Below are 18,147 nucleotides of genomic sequence, written 5' to 3'. Positions count from 1 at the left end.
AAGGTAGAGTGAATAAGGAAGACAACTGAACTAATCTGGCCTCCACATGTATGTGTGTGAGAATTTGTGTACTCACATTCTAACATGCATATACCTATATGTACTACACATACATCTGAGAACACAAGAAACTAGAGTTCAGACAAAATTTTTAATTTTCTTGTGGGTAATGACATTTTTGAATTTTTTTAAATTTAAGAATTTAGCACAGTACACAAAGAATAATGAAATTTCAGTTACTACTTCATGACATAATTCTTAATATATTTAGTCAGGGTGAGCTGGACACCAGTGTAATATAAGCATTGTGGTGAATGTTCCATCTAGTGGTAGTTTGAAGAATGCAGTAGCCTCCATACACACATGAAATATACATGAATTATCTACCTAATCCATCAACTTAAAACATATTTTCCAATGAGATATTACAGTTGATCTCAGAAAACTGTAGTGATTTTGTTTTGGAGAAACATAAGTAAGTGTGTGTGTGTGTGTGTGTGTGTGTGTGTGTGTGTGTGTGTGTGTGTTTATACGACAACCTGAATTCTGTTGCTGACACTATGCACAGAGACTACTGAATTCTCATGTTACTGGAAAGTATTTCTGTTTTCCATTTTTGTTCTCCAACAAAACATAACTCCAGAAAACCATAGCTGTTAATGGGCTTTTTTCCCCAAGAGAAATTAAGTATCTCCACCCTAATTTCTTCCTGTTTTGGGAGTGTACAATGAATGCTCGCTGAGAACTTTCTTTTAAGTATAGACATAATCCATATAATTGTGAGACACTTGACTCGGATGTTCCATGAAAAGAACTAGGGAAACACTATACTACACAAACAACTTTGGAGTGTTTTTTCACCCAGACGTGCATTCACAAACAAGGAAATATGGAGGTCAGAAGTGTAGAAGAATGTTCTCAAGGTTGTGACACCGCATAGCAGAGCACCTGTGAGTCATGGTTCCTTTTCCTTAGTGTAGTGGTTCTTTGCATTGTACCATAGTGCCGAAATGGCTAGTTCCAGTCAGAAGAAGGTAGCTCAGGGTTAGTTGTTTTTTCTCTAATGGATCTGTGAAGTGTGAAAAGTGCAAGCATTGGGTTAGAGCCACACTTGCTTCCTTGATACTAGTCACTGCTGCCATTTAAGGTGTTGACATCAAAGGGATTGATTCCAGGAGCTCTGTTTCCTGAAATCATTAGTTGGGGACATTTTGAGATTCTCAGAGCGAAGCTGGCCTCTAGTTCTACATTTGAGGATATAGATTTGGAGAAGTACACAACTATTAATTCATTGCTATGGTTTTTCTGGAGTCCTGTCTCTGTAACAAAATTTCCATCAAGGACAATATGTAAATGGAGAGTACCAAATCCAGTGTGTGCTAGATCATGGCAGTAGTTCTCAGTCGGTGAGTTTTGATAACTTGCTGGCTTTATGCAGCTAGTTTGGAAAGTGGAGATTGGAGAAGCCCCATGCCGTTAGTAAAGGAAGAAGTGAAAGGTGAGCTAGTGTCCTGAACATCCCTTTCTGTTCAGCTAGAGGTTATATGAGATCACTAACTGGGGGTCATCTATGTAAATCAAATTGATCATCATGATGGAGATAGAAAAGCCCAGGAGGGTAGGGAGGTATTCTGAGAATTAATCCATTAAAGTAAGCCTCTTCTCTTCAAGTAAAGATGTTTCTGCACTATAATGAATTGTTTCATTTTACTGATATTTAATTTATAAATACGTTATTGGAAAGAGGTATATGAGGAAAAATTACCCATTGTAAAATTTCTTGTGTATAATTGTGAACTTGGGCAGTTTTTGGTTTTGTTTTGTTTTTGAGACAGGTTCTCACTGTGTGGATCAGGCTGGTTTTGCACTCAGAGATCTAGCTGCCTTCTATGCCTCCTGAGTGCTGGGACTAAGATGTGTGCCACCAAGCCTGGCTAATTATGAACTTCTAGTTTCAGAGTTTACTCATCTTTGCTATCATTGTATGTATATATTTGCTATAGAAGTATTCCATTGAGAAAAATGAGACTTAAATAAAAGAAAACTTATCCTAAATTTCCATTAAATTACTAGGGGACAACCACAGCTAACATTTTCTTCTACCTTTATGTACCCTAAGCATTCATATTGCATGAGTGTGAAGTTTTTTGTTTTTGTTTGGGTTTTTGTTTGTTTGTTTTGGTTTTTCAAGATGGAATTTCTCTGTGTATCCCTGACTGCCCTGGAACTCACTCTGTAGACCAGGGTGGCCTTGAACTCACAGAGATCCACCTGCCTCTGCCTCCCAAGTGCTGGGATAAAAGCGTGTACCACCACTGCCTAGCAATTTTTATAAAAATAAGTGTCTACAATAGTTCTTGGACATTATTAACAGTTTCACAATACAATCGTGCATCACTTAATGACCGATACCTTTAGAGAAATGCTTCATGAGGAAAATTTGTTTGTGTGAACGCTGTGGAGTATCCTCATACAAACGTAAGAGGACGACAGCCTTACTAGGGGACATAATCTTTTGGGGACACTGTTGTGTAGAGTCTGTCATTGAAATGTTATTGAGTAGCACATAGCTGGTACTTATACACACAGACACACGTGCGCGCGTGCACACACACACACACACACACACACACACACACACACACACACACACACATTTGGCTTTTTGAGATGTTTTTTTTCTAGCCTTGGCTGTCCTGGAATTCTCTCTGTAGACCAGGCTGGCCTCAGAGATCTGCCTGCCTCTGCCTCCATAGTGCTGGGATTAAAGGTGCGTTCCACCACTGCCCGGCACATATTATTAATTCTTCTACAGATAGGTCATGCAATTTGACCCATTAGTGTTGAATTTTAGACTGGTTTGTAGTTTTTAAAAATACTTGTATGTATGTATCTATGTATGTATGTATATATGCATGTATGTATGAGTATATGTGCATAGGTGTTTGTCATGTTGTATGTGTGGAGGTTAGAGGATAGCCTTGGGTGTTGGTCTTTGCCTTCCCTTTCCATGACTTCCAGAGATCCAAACTCAGGTCACCAAGCTTACACAGCAAGTACATTTATCCACTGAGCCATCTTGCTAGCTCAAACAGTGCTCCCAAAACAGCTTTTATTTTCTTTCTCTCATGTCTGCCCCCTCCCCCTCCACCCCCATGTTCTCTGTGTATGATGCATGCATGTATGTGTGTGAAAGCAGTTTTTAAAAACAGCTATTCACCTTGTTCAGTTGTTTCCCCAGCGTTGATCCTAGAAGTGGAATTATCCTCTTTGGATTTCAGATATATTTGGTTAAGTTGCCCTTAGCAAATGTTCCATTTAGTGCCCACACGCAACCTACACTGGCTATTATTTGCCATCCTAAGAAAGAAAGAACAGTTTCACCTAGTTTACTTTGCTTTTGTGCTGGTTAATTGTTTGGCATTTGTGCTTGCTTTTTCATAGATTTCCCCACTAATATTAGACCCTTTTCCTAGTTTCTCAATAGGATGTTCATCTTCACTAAGTATAAGGACTTTTGTGTCTTCTTTTATTCATGTGTGCTTCTGAAATTCTGCAGTTATCTTTGTTTCTTTATGTTATGTGTTTCTGCCCTTGCTAATAAGCTTAGAACAGCCTTCTTTATTTTAAAATTGCATACTAAATTCAGCTGGTTTTCTTTTATTGTTTGTGATTTCACTCAACATTTTTATCTTTTTCAAAAGAAATTAACTTTTATGTGTGGTTTATGTGTATACATGTGTGTGTATGTCTATGTGTGCATTTTCCAGTGGAGACCAGAGGTTGGCATCAAGTGTCTTCCTTGATCACTCTCTGCTCATCTTTCCAGACAGGCTCTCTCACTGAACAGGGAGCTCGATGTTTTGACTAGAGTGGCTGGCCAGCGATCCCCTGGGATCCACCTGTCTCCGCTCCCCTAGCTCTGGGTTACTGAGATGTGCTGCCACACCTGGCTTTCATGTGGGTACAGAGCCTCATCACTTTACCCCTAAGCCATCTCCCCAGTCTCACTCTCTCATTTTTCATTTAATTGGGGCTTAAAGGCTTGACATTGTTTTATGATTAGACCTCTGGCCTAATGGGTTTAATCATTCCCTTACTGACTTACATTGTTACATTCTTTTTTAAATTTATTCTTATTCCATGTGCTTTGGTGTTTTTTCCTGCTTGTATGTCAGTGTGAGGGTGTCAGATCCCTGGAACTGGAGCCACAGACAGTTGTGAACTGCCATGTGGGTGCTGGGTATCGAACCTGGGTCCTCTGGAAGAGCCATCAGTACTCTTAACTGCTGAGCTATCTCTCCAGACCCCACATTGTTATACTCTTAATATGATATATTTTGGTGCACAGCTATTTACTCAGCCTTTGAGCCTGGTTTCATAATTTTTTTTTGTTTGATTGCTTGACTTATTTTTCTGTTCTTAAAGTCACTGTATTTCATATATTTTTTCTATATATGTTTTTAAATTTATTATTTTTAATTTTATATGTATGAGTGTTTTGTCTACAAGACATGTGTACCACATGAGTATTTGGTGCCTATGGAGTCCAGAAGAGGGTATCAGTTCCCCTGGGACTAGACTTAAAATCGGTTGTAAGCCACCATGTGTGTCTTAGTTAATGTCCTATTGTTGTGAAGAGACACCATGACCACTGCAACTCTTGTAAAGGAAAGCATTTCATTGGGATTTGCTTAGAGTTTCAGAGGTTTAATCCATTGTTGTCGTGGGAGGAAGCATGGCAGCATGCAGGCAGCTGGAGGAGAAACTGAAAGTTCTACATCTGGGTCCACAGGCAGCAGGAAGAGAGAGACACTGGGCCTGACTTGAGCATCTGGAATCCCAAAGCCCCCAGCAACCCACTTCCTCCAACAAGGCCACACCTACTCCAACAAGGCCACACCTCCTAATAGTGCCACTCCCTAAGCATTCTTTGGGGGCTATTTTTTAAATTTTTATTTTTTTTTTTATTTTTCGAGACAGGATTTCTCTGTGTAATAGTCCTGCCTCTGCCTCCTAAGTGCTGGGATTAAAGGTGCCTACCACTGCCACCCAGCTGGGGGCCATTTTTATTCAAGCTACCACAGTGTACAAACTGGTTCCTTTGGAAGAGCAGCCAGCGCTCTTGACCACTGAGCCATCTCTCAGTCCCTTCTCTATACATCTTTACAGTAATGTGCCAGAATCCTTGAAAATGATTTGTGAGTTTGATTTGGAGGTGAGCGTCTTCCTATATTGTGCAGGCTACTCTTTTTTTTTTTTTTTTTTTTGTTTGTTTTTTTTTTTTTTTCATTTTATTTTTTTTTAATTTATTTTAATTTATTTTGCAATACAATTCAGTTCTACATATCGGTCACGGATTTCCTTGTTCTCCCCCCTCCCGTCCCCCTCACCTTCCCCCCAACGCCCCCCCCCCATTCCCCTCTCCTCCAGGGCAAAGCCTTCCCCACAGACTGAGATTAACCTGGTAGACTCAGTCCAGGTAGGTCTAGTCCCCTCCTCCCAGGCCGAGACAAACAATCCTGCATAGGCCCCAGGTTTCAAACAGCCAACTCATGCAATGAGCACAGGACCCGGTCCCACTGCCTGGATGCCTCCCAAACAGATCAAGCCAATCAACTGTCTCATCCATTCAGAGGGCCTGATCCAGTTGGGGGCCCCTCAGCCATTGGTTCATAGTTCATGTGTTTCCATTCGTTTGGCTATTTGTCCCTGTGCTTTATCCAACCTTGGTCTCAACAATTCTCGCTCATATAAACCCTCCTCATTCTCGCTAATTGGACTCCCAGAGATCTACCCGGGGCCTAGTCATGGATCTCTGCATCCAGATCCCTCAGTAGTTGGATGAGGTTTGTAGCACGACAATTAGGGTGTTTGGCCATCCCATCACCAGAGTAGGTCAGTTCAGGCTGTCTCTCGACCATTGCCAGCAGTCTGTTGTGTGGGTATCTTTGTGGATTTCTGTGGGCCTCTCTAGCACTTTGCTTCTTCCTGTTCTCATGTGGTCTTCATTTACCATGGTCTCCTATTCCTTGTTCTCCCTCTCTGTTGTTGATCCAGCTGGGATCTCCCGCTCCCCCAAGCTCTCTTTCCCTCGACCCTCGCCTTTCATTACCCCCACTCATGTCCAGGCTGTTCATGTAGATCTCATTCCATTTCTCTGTCATTGGGCGATCCCTGTGTCTTTCTTGGGGTCCTGTTTTCCGGGTAGCCTCCCTGGTGATGTGAGTAGCAGACAATTCATCCTTGTTTCATGTCTAGTATCCGTGCAGGCTACTCTTAAACACCTTAGCTCAAGTACCCCCCTGCTTCCGCCTCCCGAGTATCTGGAACTATGGGTATGTGCCACTGTTCCCAGCAAATGAGTTTATTTCTGTTGAGTTTTTATATCTACATTGCCTCGTGTTACACTGCAGGAAGGAGATGATTTCAAATTCTTGCTCATGAAAAGCTTGGCATTCTTTATTCAGAGAAGAAGCGCTTGCTTTAAGACTCCATTTCTAAGTCCTTAGAGACTTTGGCAGGATTGTCCTCATGTTGTCAGGAGAAGCATTGATATGTTCTGTAATTCTTAGTTAAAAAAAAATTTATAGAACTCCAAAATGTAAGTTCATTCCTAACAAATTATTTGAACTTATTTTTAAGCTTTATTAGAACTTTTTACAACTTTGTATAGCTCTGAAAGAATTTTGGTAGTAAGTTTCAAACCAAAGCTTGAATTAAGTTTTAATATTTATGACTACTTCCTTTTACTATCTGATAGAAGTAGTATTTATTCTTATAAAGAGTACTAACAGGTAACTAGACAGAGGTGGAAGTGTGTTCCGGTCTATGAAATACAGACTCACCACTTTGTTTCCTTCCCATACAGCTTTCTCCATGTTCTCATTAATATCAGAAACAGACACAACGATGTTGTTCCTACAATGGCCCAAGGCGTGATAGAATACAAGGAAAAGTTCGGGTTTGATCCATTTATTAGCAGTAACATCCAATATTTCCTGGATCGTTTTTATACCAACCGCATTTCTTTCCGCATGCTCATTAACCAACACAGTAAGTGGGTTATGTTGGGTCCAGTTGTGAAAAGGTAACCATATTGATTTTTCTGAAAAGTTTTCCTTGTGTTTCACTTCTAATTTACTGACTTAGACTCTTAGCTGTAGAAATTTCATTTCTAGTTCAGTTTTTCTTAAATGAATCCTTCCTGTTACAAACATCGCTTAATCAGTATTCTTGATTGAAAGCTGTCCGAGGAAGACATTTGGGGTGCTTACATTAGAGGCAGGAACACTGCCTGTCTTTCAAGGGCTCTGCAGCTACATTTCTGTGGAGACAAGGGACTGGTTTTAATGGCAGCCACATTGACTTCTCAATAATTTAATGTACCTGGGAGTATTTTTTCTTAATCCATACACATATTTTCTTTTTTAGTTTTAAAAACATTAAAACTGGGAATATTGAATTGGCATGTTGGATATATAAGCAATTCCCTTTATTCCACAGTGATAGGAACAATCTGAGGAAGCAAGATTATCAATCCATGATGCGACTGAGAGTTTTAGTCTGTTCCCCATGGTGATAGACAGGCGGAAACATCTAAAATTCTTTTCAGCAAAAAGAACTTCTTGGCTGATTTCTAGTGTTGTCATCTTGCTTGATTTTTTTTTAATTTTAAGGAAAAAGCATCCACATATTTGGAGTCATTCTTGCTGAATCAGAGAATGGACAAAGCATGTTTTGTTTGTCTTACTCATTTTTTTGTTTTTTTTTAACTCATTTAGATAAACAAATGTTATGGAACTCTTTTTGTTTTGTTTTGTTTTGTTTTTTTTGGTTTTTGAGACAGGGTTTCTCTGTGTAGCTTTGCGCCTTTCCTGGAACTCACTTGGTAGCCCAGGCTGGCCTCGAACTCACAGAGATCCGCCTGGCTCTGCCTCCCGAGTGCTGGGTGTTATGGAACTCTTAAGTATGTCTTTATGTATTTTTTAGAAACAAATGTATGACAATTTATAGAGAAAAGGGTACTAAATGCTAGCCAGCTTTTTACTGAGATAGTGGCAATTTCCAAGTGTTGATTGATTTAATAGAAAGTCTACCTATGAAAATTTCCAAGTGTTGATTGATTTAATAGAAAGTCTACCTATGAAAATTTGGCTTGAGTTGATTTTTTTCTCTTCAGGTTCTTTAGGTTTTTATTTAGGAATAAAAGTTTGCAACTATTGTATAGAGTAAATGGGATATTTTTCTAAATTATTTGAACAAATCTTGTTGGTGTACAAAGAATTGAAAAAGAACCTCCATGATGCAGGCATTGGTAGTGTTGCCAGTGAAGGTTCCTCACAACTGGCCTGGCCTTCACGTTGTGAATGTTTAGGGATTGGGATAAATGGCTGCAAGAGTCTTGAGCAGGGAGATAAGCTGCCAAGCATGGAAGTGTCTTGATCTAGTTTCCATCAGCGGAAGGAGAAAGGATTGGGCACCTGCCGTGTGCCGCTGCTTTAGGATCGACTGACTGCAACTGAAGAGACCTGAAGTACATCCTTTCCCCTTTTTGGCTGATGTATTGCTCAGCCATCAGCTGGATTGCATTACTCCAAGTCATTGTGGATGCTGAAGTGATTCTTAAAATAAAGAATCCGCCGGGCGATGGTGGCGCATGCCTTTAATCCCAGCACTCGGGAGGCAGAGCCAGGTGGATCTCTGTGAGTTCGAGGCCAGCCTGGGCTACCAATTGAGTTCCAGGAAAGGCGCAAAGCTACACAGAGAAACCCTGTCTCGGAAAAAAACCAAAAAAAAAAAATAATAATAATCCTTTTTGACAATTAGAAATGTATTTCTGTGCTTGGCCATCTCAACTTGCTGTGTTTCAGCCCCTTTCCTTCTCTTTTGTGTTCATTTAGCACTTCTCTTTGGTGGTGACACCAATCCTGCTCATCCTAAGCACATAGGGAGTATCGATCCTACCTGTAATGTAGCTGATGTGGTGAAAGGTAAGGATACTAACCCAGTGTCATTGACCATGGCAGAAATAGCATGGTGGTTTGTTTGAGGCAGCTCAGCTGTAGGGTTATGTTGCTGTGTAGTCTGTGATTCATCAGGCCATGTTAGGTCTAAACCACTTAGTTCAAATATGAAATATTTCTAGATTGGGAAAGGATGAATAATTTCTAATGCTCAAATATCAATCTCTACTTCATTGGTCAGGGTTTAGTTCTTTCTTAAACAGTTAACATTTCAGGAAGTTCTAAATTTTGACTTACCATCATTTTAAACTATTTCCTTGTTGTAAAATGGGGCTGAGTTCACATTGGCCAAATCTACATGTATTTCTGTTGCATACTCCTGGTGTTAGAAGCTATGCAGCAAGTGGGCTTAGCTGGATGGGCACTATGCCAATAGTCCCAGGGTAGAGCAGGCCTGGTACTCATAAATCCCTGGTTAACTGAGGACTTTGACTTTGAACAACAGGTGTCCCCATTATTCATTTAAAATAAATGTTCTATCGGGAAAGCTCAACTGGCTGTAACCCAGCAGATTCCAGCACTTCTTAAGTTTTTCCTTTGGGCAGATTCGTGTTCCCAACCTGTCTCCTTCCCCAGACTGCATTTCCTGCTCTGCTTCTCATCTCACTTGATACACTCAGGTGATGAGTTGACATGACTATACCTCTTCCTGGTTTTCATCAAGGACCTTGGTTGCACTTCAGCAACCATTGCTAAGGACAACCTGTGCACTCTGTTTTCCTGGAGCTGCCTAGACCACTGTTTTCTCAGAAGACATTTACTCACATTATTTCAGTTCTAAGGTGACTACGTCTAGCTGATACATCACACTTGTGCCTTTTCTCTTGAGCTGTAATTGATGTAAGGCCAGGGAACGCTTCTTTACTTGTTTGATAATGTATATAAAACCTTGGAGTGCCTATAGAGATAGATGATCTATAAATATTCTGTGGCTTGATAATTTTAGACACTTAAAATTGTTTAATAATCTTATTATTCAAAAATGTGGGCTGGAGAGGTGGCTCAGCTGTTAGGAACACTTGCTGTTTTTGCAAAAGACCCAGATTCTCTTCCTAGCACTCACATAGCAACTCACAACTGTCCATAACTCCAATTTCAACATCCTCTTCTGACCTCCGGGGGGGTACCGGGTACATAGACATACATGCTTGCAAAATACTCATACACATGAAATAAAGTGAAAAATCTTTTTAAGAAATTACAAATAAAAAAATACCATACACTGGAATTAACTAGTCCCAAAGTTTATATAGTTTTTAAGTATGATATTGATATGGTGGTAATGTTTTTAGTCATAGCTTTAGAGATATAGCTTTAAGAGATATTAAATGTCTGTACATGGTATGAAATAAGGGATTTGCTTCAAAATTAGACAGAGGATGGGGAATGAAAAAAGACTAGGCCTCTGTGAAGAGTAGTTGAGGCTTTGGTGAGTACATGGGGGTTCATTATACTGTGGTTTATACTTTGGTAAATGTTTGAAATTCTTGATGGTAAAGTTTGGAAAACACTCATTTTAATTATCTCATTGTTTCTTTACAAAATCAAGTGTGACTAATTTTTAGGGAGGTTATAACTGAGAACCTGTGGATTTGATAAGTATCGGGAGTTTTATGAAACTTGACAACTTGTGTAGTACAAAGAGATTAAGCGGTGCTGCAGTGCATCAAAGCCTTATACAGTTCAAGGAGGAATCCCCGTGACTTGACTGCTAAGATCGAAAGAACTTGTTTTCCGATTGTTGCTGTCAGCATTATTCTGTTAACAATATCAGTAGGAACTACTGATATTGTTGTTATGTTGATCTCTAATCTGTGCATACGAATTTCAGGATGTGCCAGAAACTTTTATGTTGTTCACATTTTGTGCAAAAACTAACTGCAGATTATTCAGAGTAGTTCAGATACTTGAAAGAAAATAATCCTGAAAGTTTATGCCTGAGTCTCTTAGTGTCCCTGTGTCAGTCAGCTCTCTATTGGTGTGACAAAATGCCTGAGGCAATCAGCTTACAGGAGAAAATATTTATGTGGGTTCATTTAAAAAAGTGTCAGTGCACTGTTGCTTGGCCCCATCATTGTGGGCCTGTGACAATGTAGAATATTGTGACAGTGAATGTGTGCCAGAGCAAAGCTACTCATTTTATGGTAGCTGGGAAACAAAAAGAGAAAGGAGCCAGAGTCCCAATATCCCCTTCAAGATCAGTGACCTAACCTCCTCACCCTTATCCCCTGTCCTCAAGCACCACGGCCCTGTCCCCCATCTTCTCATAGCACCACAAGCTAGAAGCCATTTAACACATGGCCTTTAGGGGACATTGAGGCATGAAGCATAAAGCATCAGTTTTCTTTGTTCATTTTACTCACAACTCCAGTCTCTTCCTTTCTTTTCATTCTTCCAATACTCACAGCTTATTTTTTTTATTTTTTATTTTTTTTTTTGGTTTTTCGAGACAGGGTTTCTCTGTGTAGCTTTGCGCCCTTTCTTGGAACTCACTTGGTAGCCCAGGCTGGCCTCAAACTCACAGAGATCCGCCTGGCTCTGCCTCCCGAGTGCTGGGATTAAAGGCGTGCGCCACCACCACCCGGCAACACAGATTATTTTTTGCTGTGCTGGGGATTGAACCTTGGGCTTTAGACATGGTGGGCAAGCACTTTACCATTGAGCTTTATTCTTGTCCTTTTTATTTTTTATTTTGAGACCCAGTTTCACCATGTCTACCAGGCTGGCCTTGAAATCACTCTGTAGCCCATGTAGGGTTTGAACTTGTTATCCTTCTGTCGTGGGCTTCTCAGTAGTTAGGATTATAGGCCTACATTGCCAGGCATAACCCACTCACAGATTTATCTTTACTCTTTTGCCATTTTTTAAATCTTCTGCCTAGTGCATTGCAAATACAGTTTACTATATTCTATTGTGTGATTTTGGGGGAACACAACTAAAGCCTAGATTCCTGGCAAAGCTCTGTGTAGTGACTGTCACTCCCCATACTCCTCTGTCATTCCACTTCCCCCAACACATACACCACACCCATGTACACACACACAGGCGCATACATACACATCCTGCCACCATACTTCTGAGGGGAGGAAGGAGGACTGAGACACTCTGTTCCTCTGTGAATCTTTGAATAGCTTTCATCTCTCAGTAGCATCTTTCCTAAAGTTAAAAGGCATTGGAGGGTGGTTTCAGATCTGAAAGTATACACTACTGCAGAGCCACATCCACATAATCAACTTTCCGACAACCTTCCTTCCCATCAAGGTGCTTTACATGTATCTACGTTTATAAACCTTTATTTTTTTTATAACACTGGTGATTGAACCTAGGGTCTCTCACATGCTGAGGAAACACTGCACAACTGAACTATATTCTGATCTCCTCTTCATTTTTTATTTTGAGATAGGATCTTGTTAAGTTTCCAGGCATTCTCTGACCTCAACTCTGTAGCCCAAACAGGCCTTGAACTTGTCCTCCTTCACGAGCCTCCAAAATACTGGTATTAAAGTCCTGTACCACCAGAACTTTTTTTTTCTTCCTCAGCTGTGAAGAGCTTGCATGGTTTAAGCACAGCTAAATGTCCATTCCAAATGACCCTATATGTATGTGCATTCATGTGCTAGTGTGTGTACACATGTGTTTTTGTAGCCTTCATAAGTTTTAATGAACTAAAACTGGTCGCATACTTAGGCCTTTTGAGACAGATTACAGAAAACTTATGTAGAGGGTAAGAGTGCTATTTTTATTTTTTGACTAGACAGTTGTATGAAGGTGTACAAGTAGGGGTGCATCCAGTGTAACAGTAACTGAACAGAACTCTCTTAAGCAAACCTCCCCTTGTGGCTTATTCAGCACATTAATTTCTACCTTTATACATCTGTAAATTATAGACTCTGGAGTGAATGCCAGAATTAGTGTTATAAAGCAAGTCCTATTATCCTTTGGGAGGAGCCTTCCTTGGTGACCCTTTTGCCTCCTTTCTTTGTAAGAAACTAGAAAATCAAATGGAAAATCCTGTGAGACAGTGTTTTAAAGATACAGACTTAAATCTTTGCTTTGGTACAAAAGTTGACTTCCTCAGCCATGCTAACTTTTTTCCATGTCATTTTTATATGTTGTTATTGCTTAGCATGATAGCATACAAATGGCCTCCTGAGTGCATGATATTATTTCAGCTCAGAAATAATATCTTATGTTCTCAATTTGGTCTCCTCAGGTTGCAATAACAGATTCACTCTAGCTCCAGAAATAGATTTATTAAAATAATTGAGTAGGTTCTATGGTCAGGACATAAAACACTTTACAGTCAGAGCTACAGATACTGGAATTGGGAAACAAACATCAGGTTATGTTCTGGGTGTCTTGCAACTGGAGTTGCCAAGTTATGGCCTCTCTACTTGCCTTTTTTTTTCTTTTTTGGTATGCCCTGGTTAACTTGACTGATGCCCACTTAAGACAATGCCAAGTACTCTAGGTCTTCCTACATCATGATACTCCTCAGTACTCTTTTAACTTGTGGTTGCCCTGAATTTCCATCTTGAGTTTCCAAAAGGTAGATTTTTATTGCTTCGTTTCATCTTGTTTTTACCTGTGACTACAAGTTTTAATAGTCTGGCCATGGTTAGCCTGGAGATCCATCGTCTTTATGTTAGATGTTTTGTCCGCATTTCCCCAGTTGTGTTAGGAGGTTGGAGGATCTACTGTTCTGGAAAACTAATGGATTCCACTTAGGATGGATTTGGGGGTAGGGAGGCTAATGATATATATTGCGTTATATTTCTTTGAAACTTAAAGGGGTTTTTAAAAATTGGCATATTGGTTCTGGAAATTTCTTTGTAAGGGAACACATAGGTCAGTATGGTCTTTGTAAACATTCCCATAGGTAGTCAGTGTCAAAAATGTGCAGAAGGTGAAGATGTGGATAACCCATCAGTCTCATCTCAGACACTTACTAAGTAGGTCCCCAGCTCAGGTGTGGCTCAGTGAGCAAGGGCATGTGCCGCAAGCGGGCTAAGGAGTTTTTGTTTGTTCTGTAAGTTTGTCAAGACAGGATCTCAGCTAGCCCAGGCTGGCCTCAAACCTGGTATAGCTGAGAGTAATCTTGAGCTACTGATCCCCTTCACTTTCTAAATACTGGGACTCCAGGTGTCTTCCACCACTGCCAGCTCTGACTGTTTGGCTCATATGGGATAGTGCAGAGCAAATTCATTTTGAATTTGTAAAATAACAATAATAATAATAATAATTATTATTATCATTTCATTTTATGTGTATTGGGTGTTTTGTCTGCATATATGCCACATGAGTGCCTGGTGCCCCCAGAGGCCAGAAGAAGGTGTTGGAACTCCTGGAACTGGAAATACAGATAGTGATGAGCTGCTATGTGGGTGTTGGGAACTGAACCTGGGTCCTCTGGAAGAGCAGCCAGATTTAAAACAGTTAAGAAAACAGCTACTTAGATTATGCTAACAGGAGAGAATATTGCTCTGTTACCATGTATCTCTAACTGGAAACAATTGATAAAATGGCACATTGTTAAGAAGGCAATAATTGGGGGTTTTAGATGTCTTTGGTTTGGCAAGATAGTTTAAAAACACCTGCTTGTGTTGCTTTGATTAACCTTATGTTATTACCACATGAAAATAATGGTGTGGTGTCGTTTTCATTAAAAATAAAAGAATCTTGACTGGGGGAGATGGCTCGGCTCAGCAGTTTAAGGCACTGACTACTCTTCCAGAGGACCTGGGTTCAATTCCCAGCACCCACATGGTAGCTAGCAATTGTCTGTAGCTCCAGTTCCAGGGGAATCTGATGCCCTCTTCTGGCCTCGCTGGCCACTGTACACACACAGTGTAGAAGACATCCATACAAAACACCTAGTCACATCAAGTGAAACAAAATAATAAGTAAGCAAAGCTAATGAGATTGCTCAGTGGGTAAAAGTGCTTTCCACACAAGTATGAAGACCTACATAAAACCTGTCTCAAACCAGCTAGAAGGCAAGGGCTGACCTTGAGATTGTCTTCACACTTTCCTGTGTGCTGAGTCACGTGTGTGCTTACATTCTCACACAGGAGCATGCACATATACACATAGACAAACACACATAAAAGACAAATAAAAATGGTCTTGTGGCTTTGCAGTATTTCATGGCTATTTATGTGTACTTTGTTCTGACAGGAATTTTAAACTTGAGTTTATAAGATTTTTCTTTTTTCTGTTAGAATTAAAGTTATTGTGTATGACGTGTTCATTTAAAAAATTTCAGTACTCAAATTCTAGCTCCTTATGTTGTAAATGAGTGATACAGTGGATTAAGTATAAAATCTGATAGTTGATGGAAGAGTTATATGGAAGCTTTGGAGTAGAGACTTATAATCAAATAAGCTCCATGATCTGTTAGAATTTCCTATGTATTGTTTCTGAAAACTGATTCATGGCTAAAGATGGATCTGCCGGAAGTACTCTATTACCATTGCAAACGTTCTTAGCGCAGTGACTATCACTTACATTTATTGGCAATAATAATAATTTCCCATGTCCCCTTTTCAAGATTAGTAGTATATTCTGGCTGCAATATAGTACAGGTAAAAATAGTTTGGCAATGTCTTCTTAAAACAATTTGATTTCTAATTTTAAAATAGTAAATTTTTATTTAGAGAATTTAATGTAAGGAGAGCTTACAAAAACTCTAGGTATAAAGGAAATTTCCATACCAGTGGCTGAATTTTGGTTGTTGGGATTTTTAAAACGGTTTTAATTTTTATGTTAAATTAAGTTTACTTAAGCAAAGAATGTCGTTTTAGTGCTCCCAAACACCCAGTAGCCACATGATCGCTTATGTCATGAGAGTGCAGAAATAGGTAACATAGCCTTGACTTTTCAAGCAAGTGGTCACTTAATCTAGATTCTCTCCAAAATCACTTGGCTAGCCTGGAACTCTCCATGTAGACCAGGATGGCCTCAAACTCAGAGATCCACCTGCTTCTGCTTTTTAACCCTGAGTGCTGGGATTAAAGGCATGTGCCACCACACCTATCCTACTTATGCTGATATTTTTTAAATGTCTGTCCCTAGGCCTCAAAACAGAGGTACTGCCTCAGAATTTCCAGGGGTTTATTTCATAATCTGAACTCTTTACACTCGACCCTACCCAAAAGGTGAATTAATAATAATCTATACTCTTTTAAAATTTCCTAATCCTTGGTTGCCACTCTGGGACTCTAACGTCCAATCTAACTAAAAAGAACACTTGTTAGTGTAATTGCTTGAATAGTGGAAACTTTATCATTGGCCAAAGGATTATTATTTAGCAAATGCTTTATTTTTGCTTTTGTAGTGTTTGGGATTGAACCCAAGGCCTTTCATAAACTAGGCAAGCACTCTCCTACAGAGCTACACCCTCAGCCCTTAATCAGATGTTTATTATGTATGTATTTTATCCAAAGCACTTTAGTATCCTATGAGAATTTACCCATAATGGTATAAATTTTTATTAGTAATACTCTCAGCATTCTCTGGATGGTGTGTGAAAATCTACATTGCAATGTTTTAAGATTTTCAAGAATAATGAAGTAATTCTTAATTGTAACATTGATCCACTACAGTGTATAATGAAACTAAAATATTCTTATTCACATGTGATTTTAGGAGCCATACTAAGTTTGAAGTTGGCTGTTTTTATTTGGACTCCACTGTCTTCCACACATTGTATATGCCTAGCATGTTTTCAGTGTTATTGTACTCATAGTAATGCCAAATGCCATGGATAATTAGAACATTTAGTAGGTTTGGATTTGTCATGGTTTTATAGTGAAAGGAAGTTCAATATTAAAAATTATTATATACCTGGAGGAGTTGAGGTATATTGACTTTGTATATAGATAGTGAAACATTGTAAATTTCAGCATTTGGGGTCTTAAAAGTTCATGGTCAGCTTTTGTGCTATCACGTCACTAGGTGGAGATGTAGCATTGTTTAGTAGACTAGCCAGAGCAAAAGAGCTGGTTCCTGATTTCTCTCTCTCCCTCCTGTCCTCCCCCCCCGCCCCCTCTCTCTCTCTCTCTCTCTCTCTCTCTCTCTCTCTCTCTCTCTCTCTCTCTCTCTCTCTCTCTCTCTCTCGACAGAAATTTTATATATAATTGATGAGATTTGTTATGTTCTAGGGAAAAATTTGCAAATTTGGTGTAGTTTAAAATTCTAACTTTTTTTTTCAGGGTGAAAATTCAACCCTACTTTAATGTCTATTTTCACACTTCTAATTCTTTAAAAATTATTTTCTGTTTTTACTGCTAATAGCCTTTTTGTTTTCTGTTTTTATTGTATCTTGTCATGATTTGTCTGATGTCTCTGTTTTGATGCTTAATTCTGAAAGTTTAATAAGATGTGAATTTTTAATGTGGGGACAAGTAATATTAGATAATCAGAATATACAATTCTAATTTGGTAGCAACACAAGGTACTTATAGTCTGAACATACCTCGTTCTTACCTTTGTATTATTTTAAGATGGTAATGTCAGATTTTAACATTTAAGTTCTCTAGAGTGTCTTTCTCTCCCTTCCTTTTCTTTCTTCCTTCTTTCATCTCTTAAATCTTAAGCAAGTATATTGTCTAAGCACAGTGTTGATTGTCTCCAAGTAGTTGGTATGGTACTGAGAACAGTGTGAGTGCACCCATCTGATTTTTGGAAATTGTAAAGGAAAAACTCAAGTCTTGTTCTGATAGTCTGGCAGTTCTCAAGTGTTTATTAGAGTTACCATATAGTTCATCACTTTCCCGTTCCTAGGGTCATGAGAAACAAAAGGCATGTTCACACAAAAGCATAGACATAAATATTCATAGCAGTATTCATAATAACAAAAGTGTAAACAACTCAAGTGTCTGTCATCTGATAAATGGATGAAGAAAATGTGGTATAGTTGTACAATGGCTATTACTTAAAATATTTTTATACCATGAAGTTTAAATATATGCAATGGACTACTGGTTCATGTTACAACATAGATGACCGTATGGAATGGTGCTACTCACATTGGGCAGGTCTTCCAACCTCAGTTAATGTAATCAAAATAATCTCCCTAAGACATGCCTATAGACCAGTGTCCCTCCTTGAGACTGCTTTT

The 18,147-nt window shown here is 39.3% G+C and overlaps 1 protein-coding gene across 2 annotated transcripts in view; it reads left to right on the top strand.

The window, feature by feature from the left end:
- Positions 1–18,147, top strand: part of Pdk3 (pyruvate dehydrogenase kinase 3) — a 65,242-nt gene that overhangs the window by 25,611 nt on the left and 21,484 nt on the right. For both annotated transcript variants that reach the window (XM_052732514.1, XM_052732525.1), the window contains exons 4-5: positions 6,872–7,056; positions 8,904–8,993. In XM_052732514.1, coding sequence (XP_052588474.1) covers positions 6,872–7,056; positions 8,904–8,993 — 275 coding nt within the window. The remainder of the gene's footprint in view (positions 1–6,871; positions 7,057–8,903; positions 8,994–18,147) is intronic.

The sequence above is a fragment of the Peromyscus californicus genome, unplaced genomic scaffold, assembly GCF_007827085.1.
Source record: "Peromyscus californicus insignis strain IS unplaced genomic scaffold, ASM782708v3 Scaffold_10__1_contigs__length_136768540, whole genome shotgun sequence".
NCBI classification, from domain to species: domain Eukaryota; kingdom Metazoa; phylum Chordata; class Mammalia; order Rodentia; family Cricetidae; genus Peromyscus; species Peromyscus californicus.
Note: the sequence above shows the minus strand (reverse complement) of the source record. Positions and strands in the feature narration are given on the sequence as shown.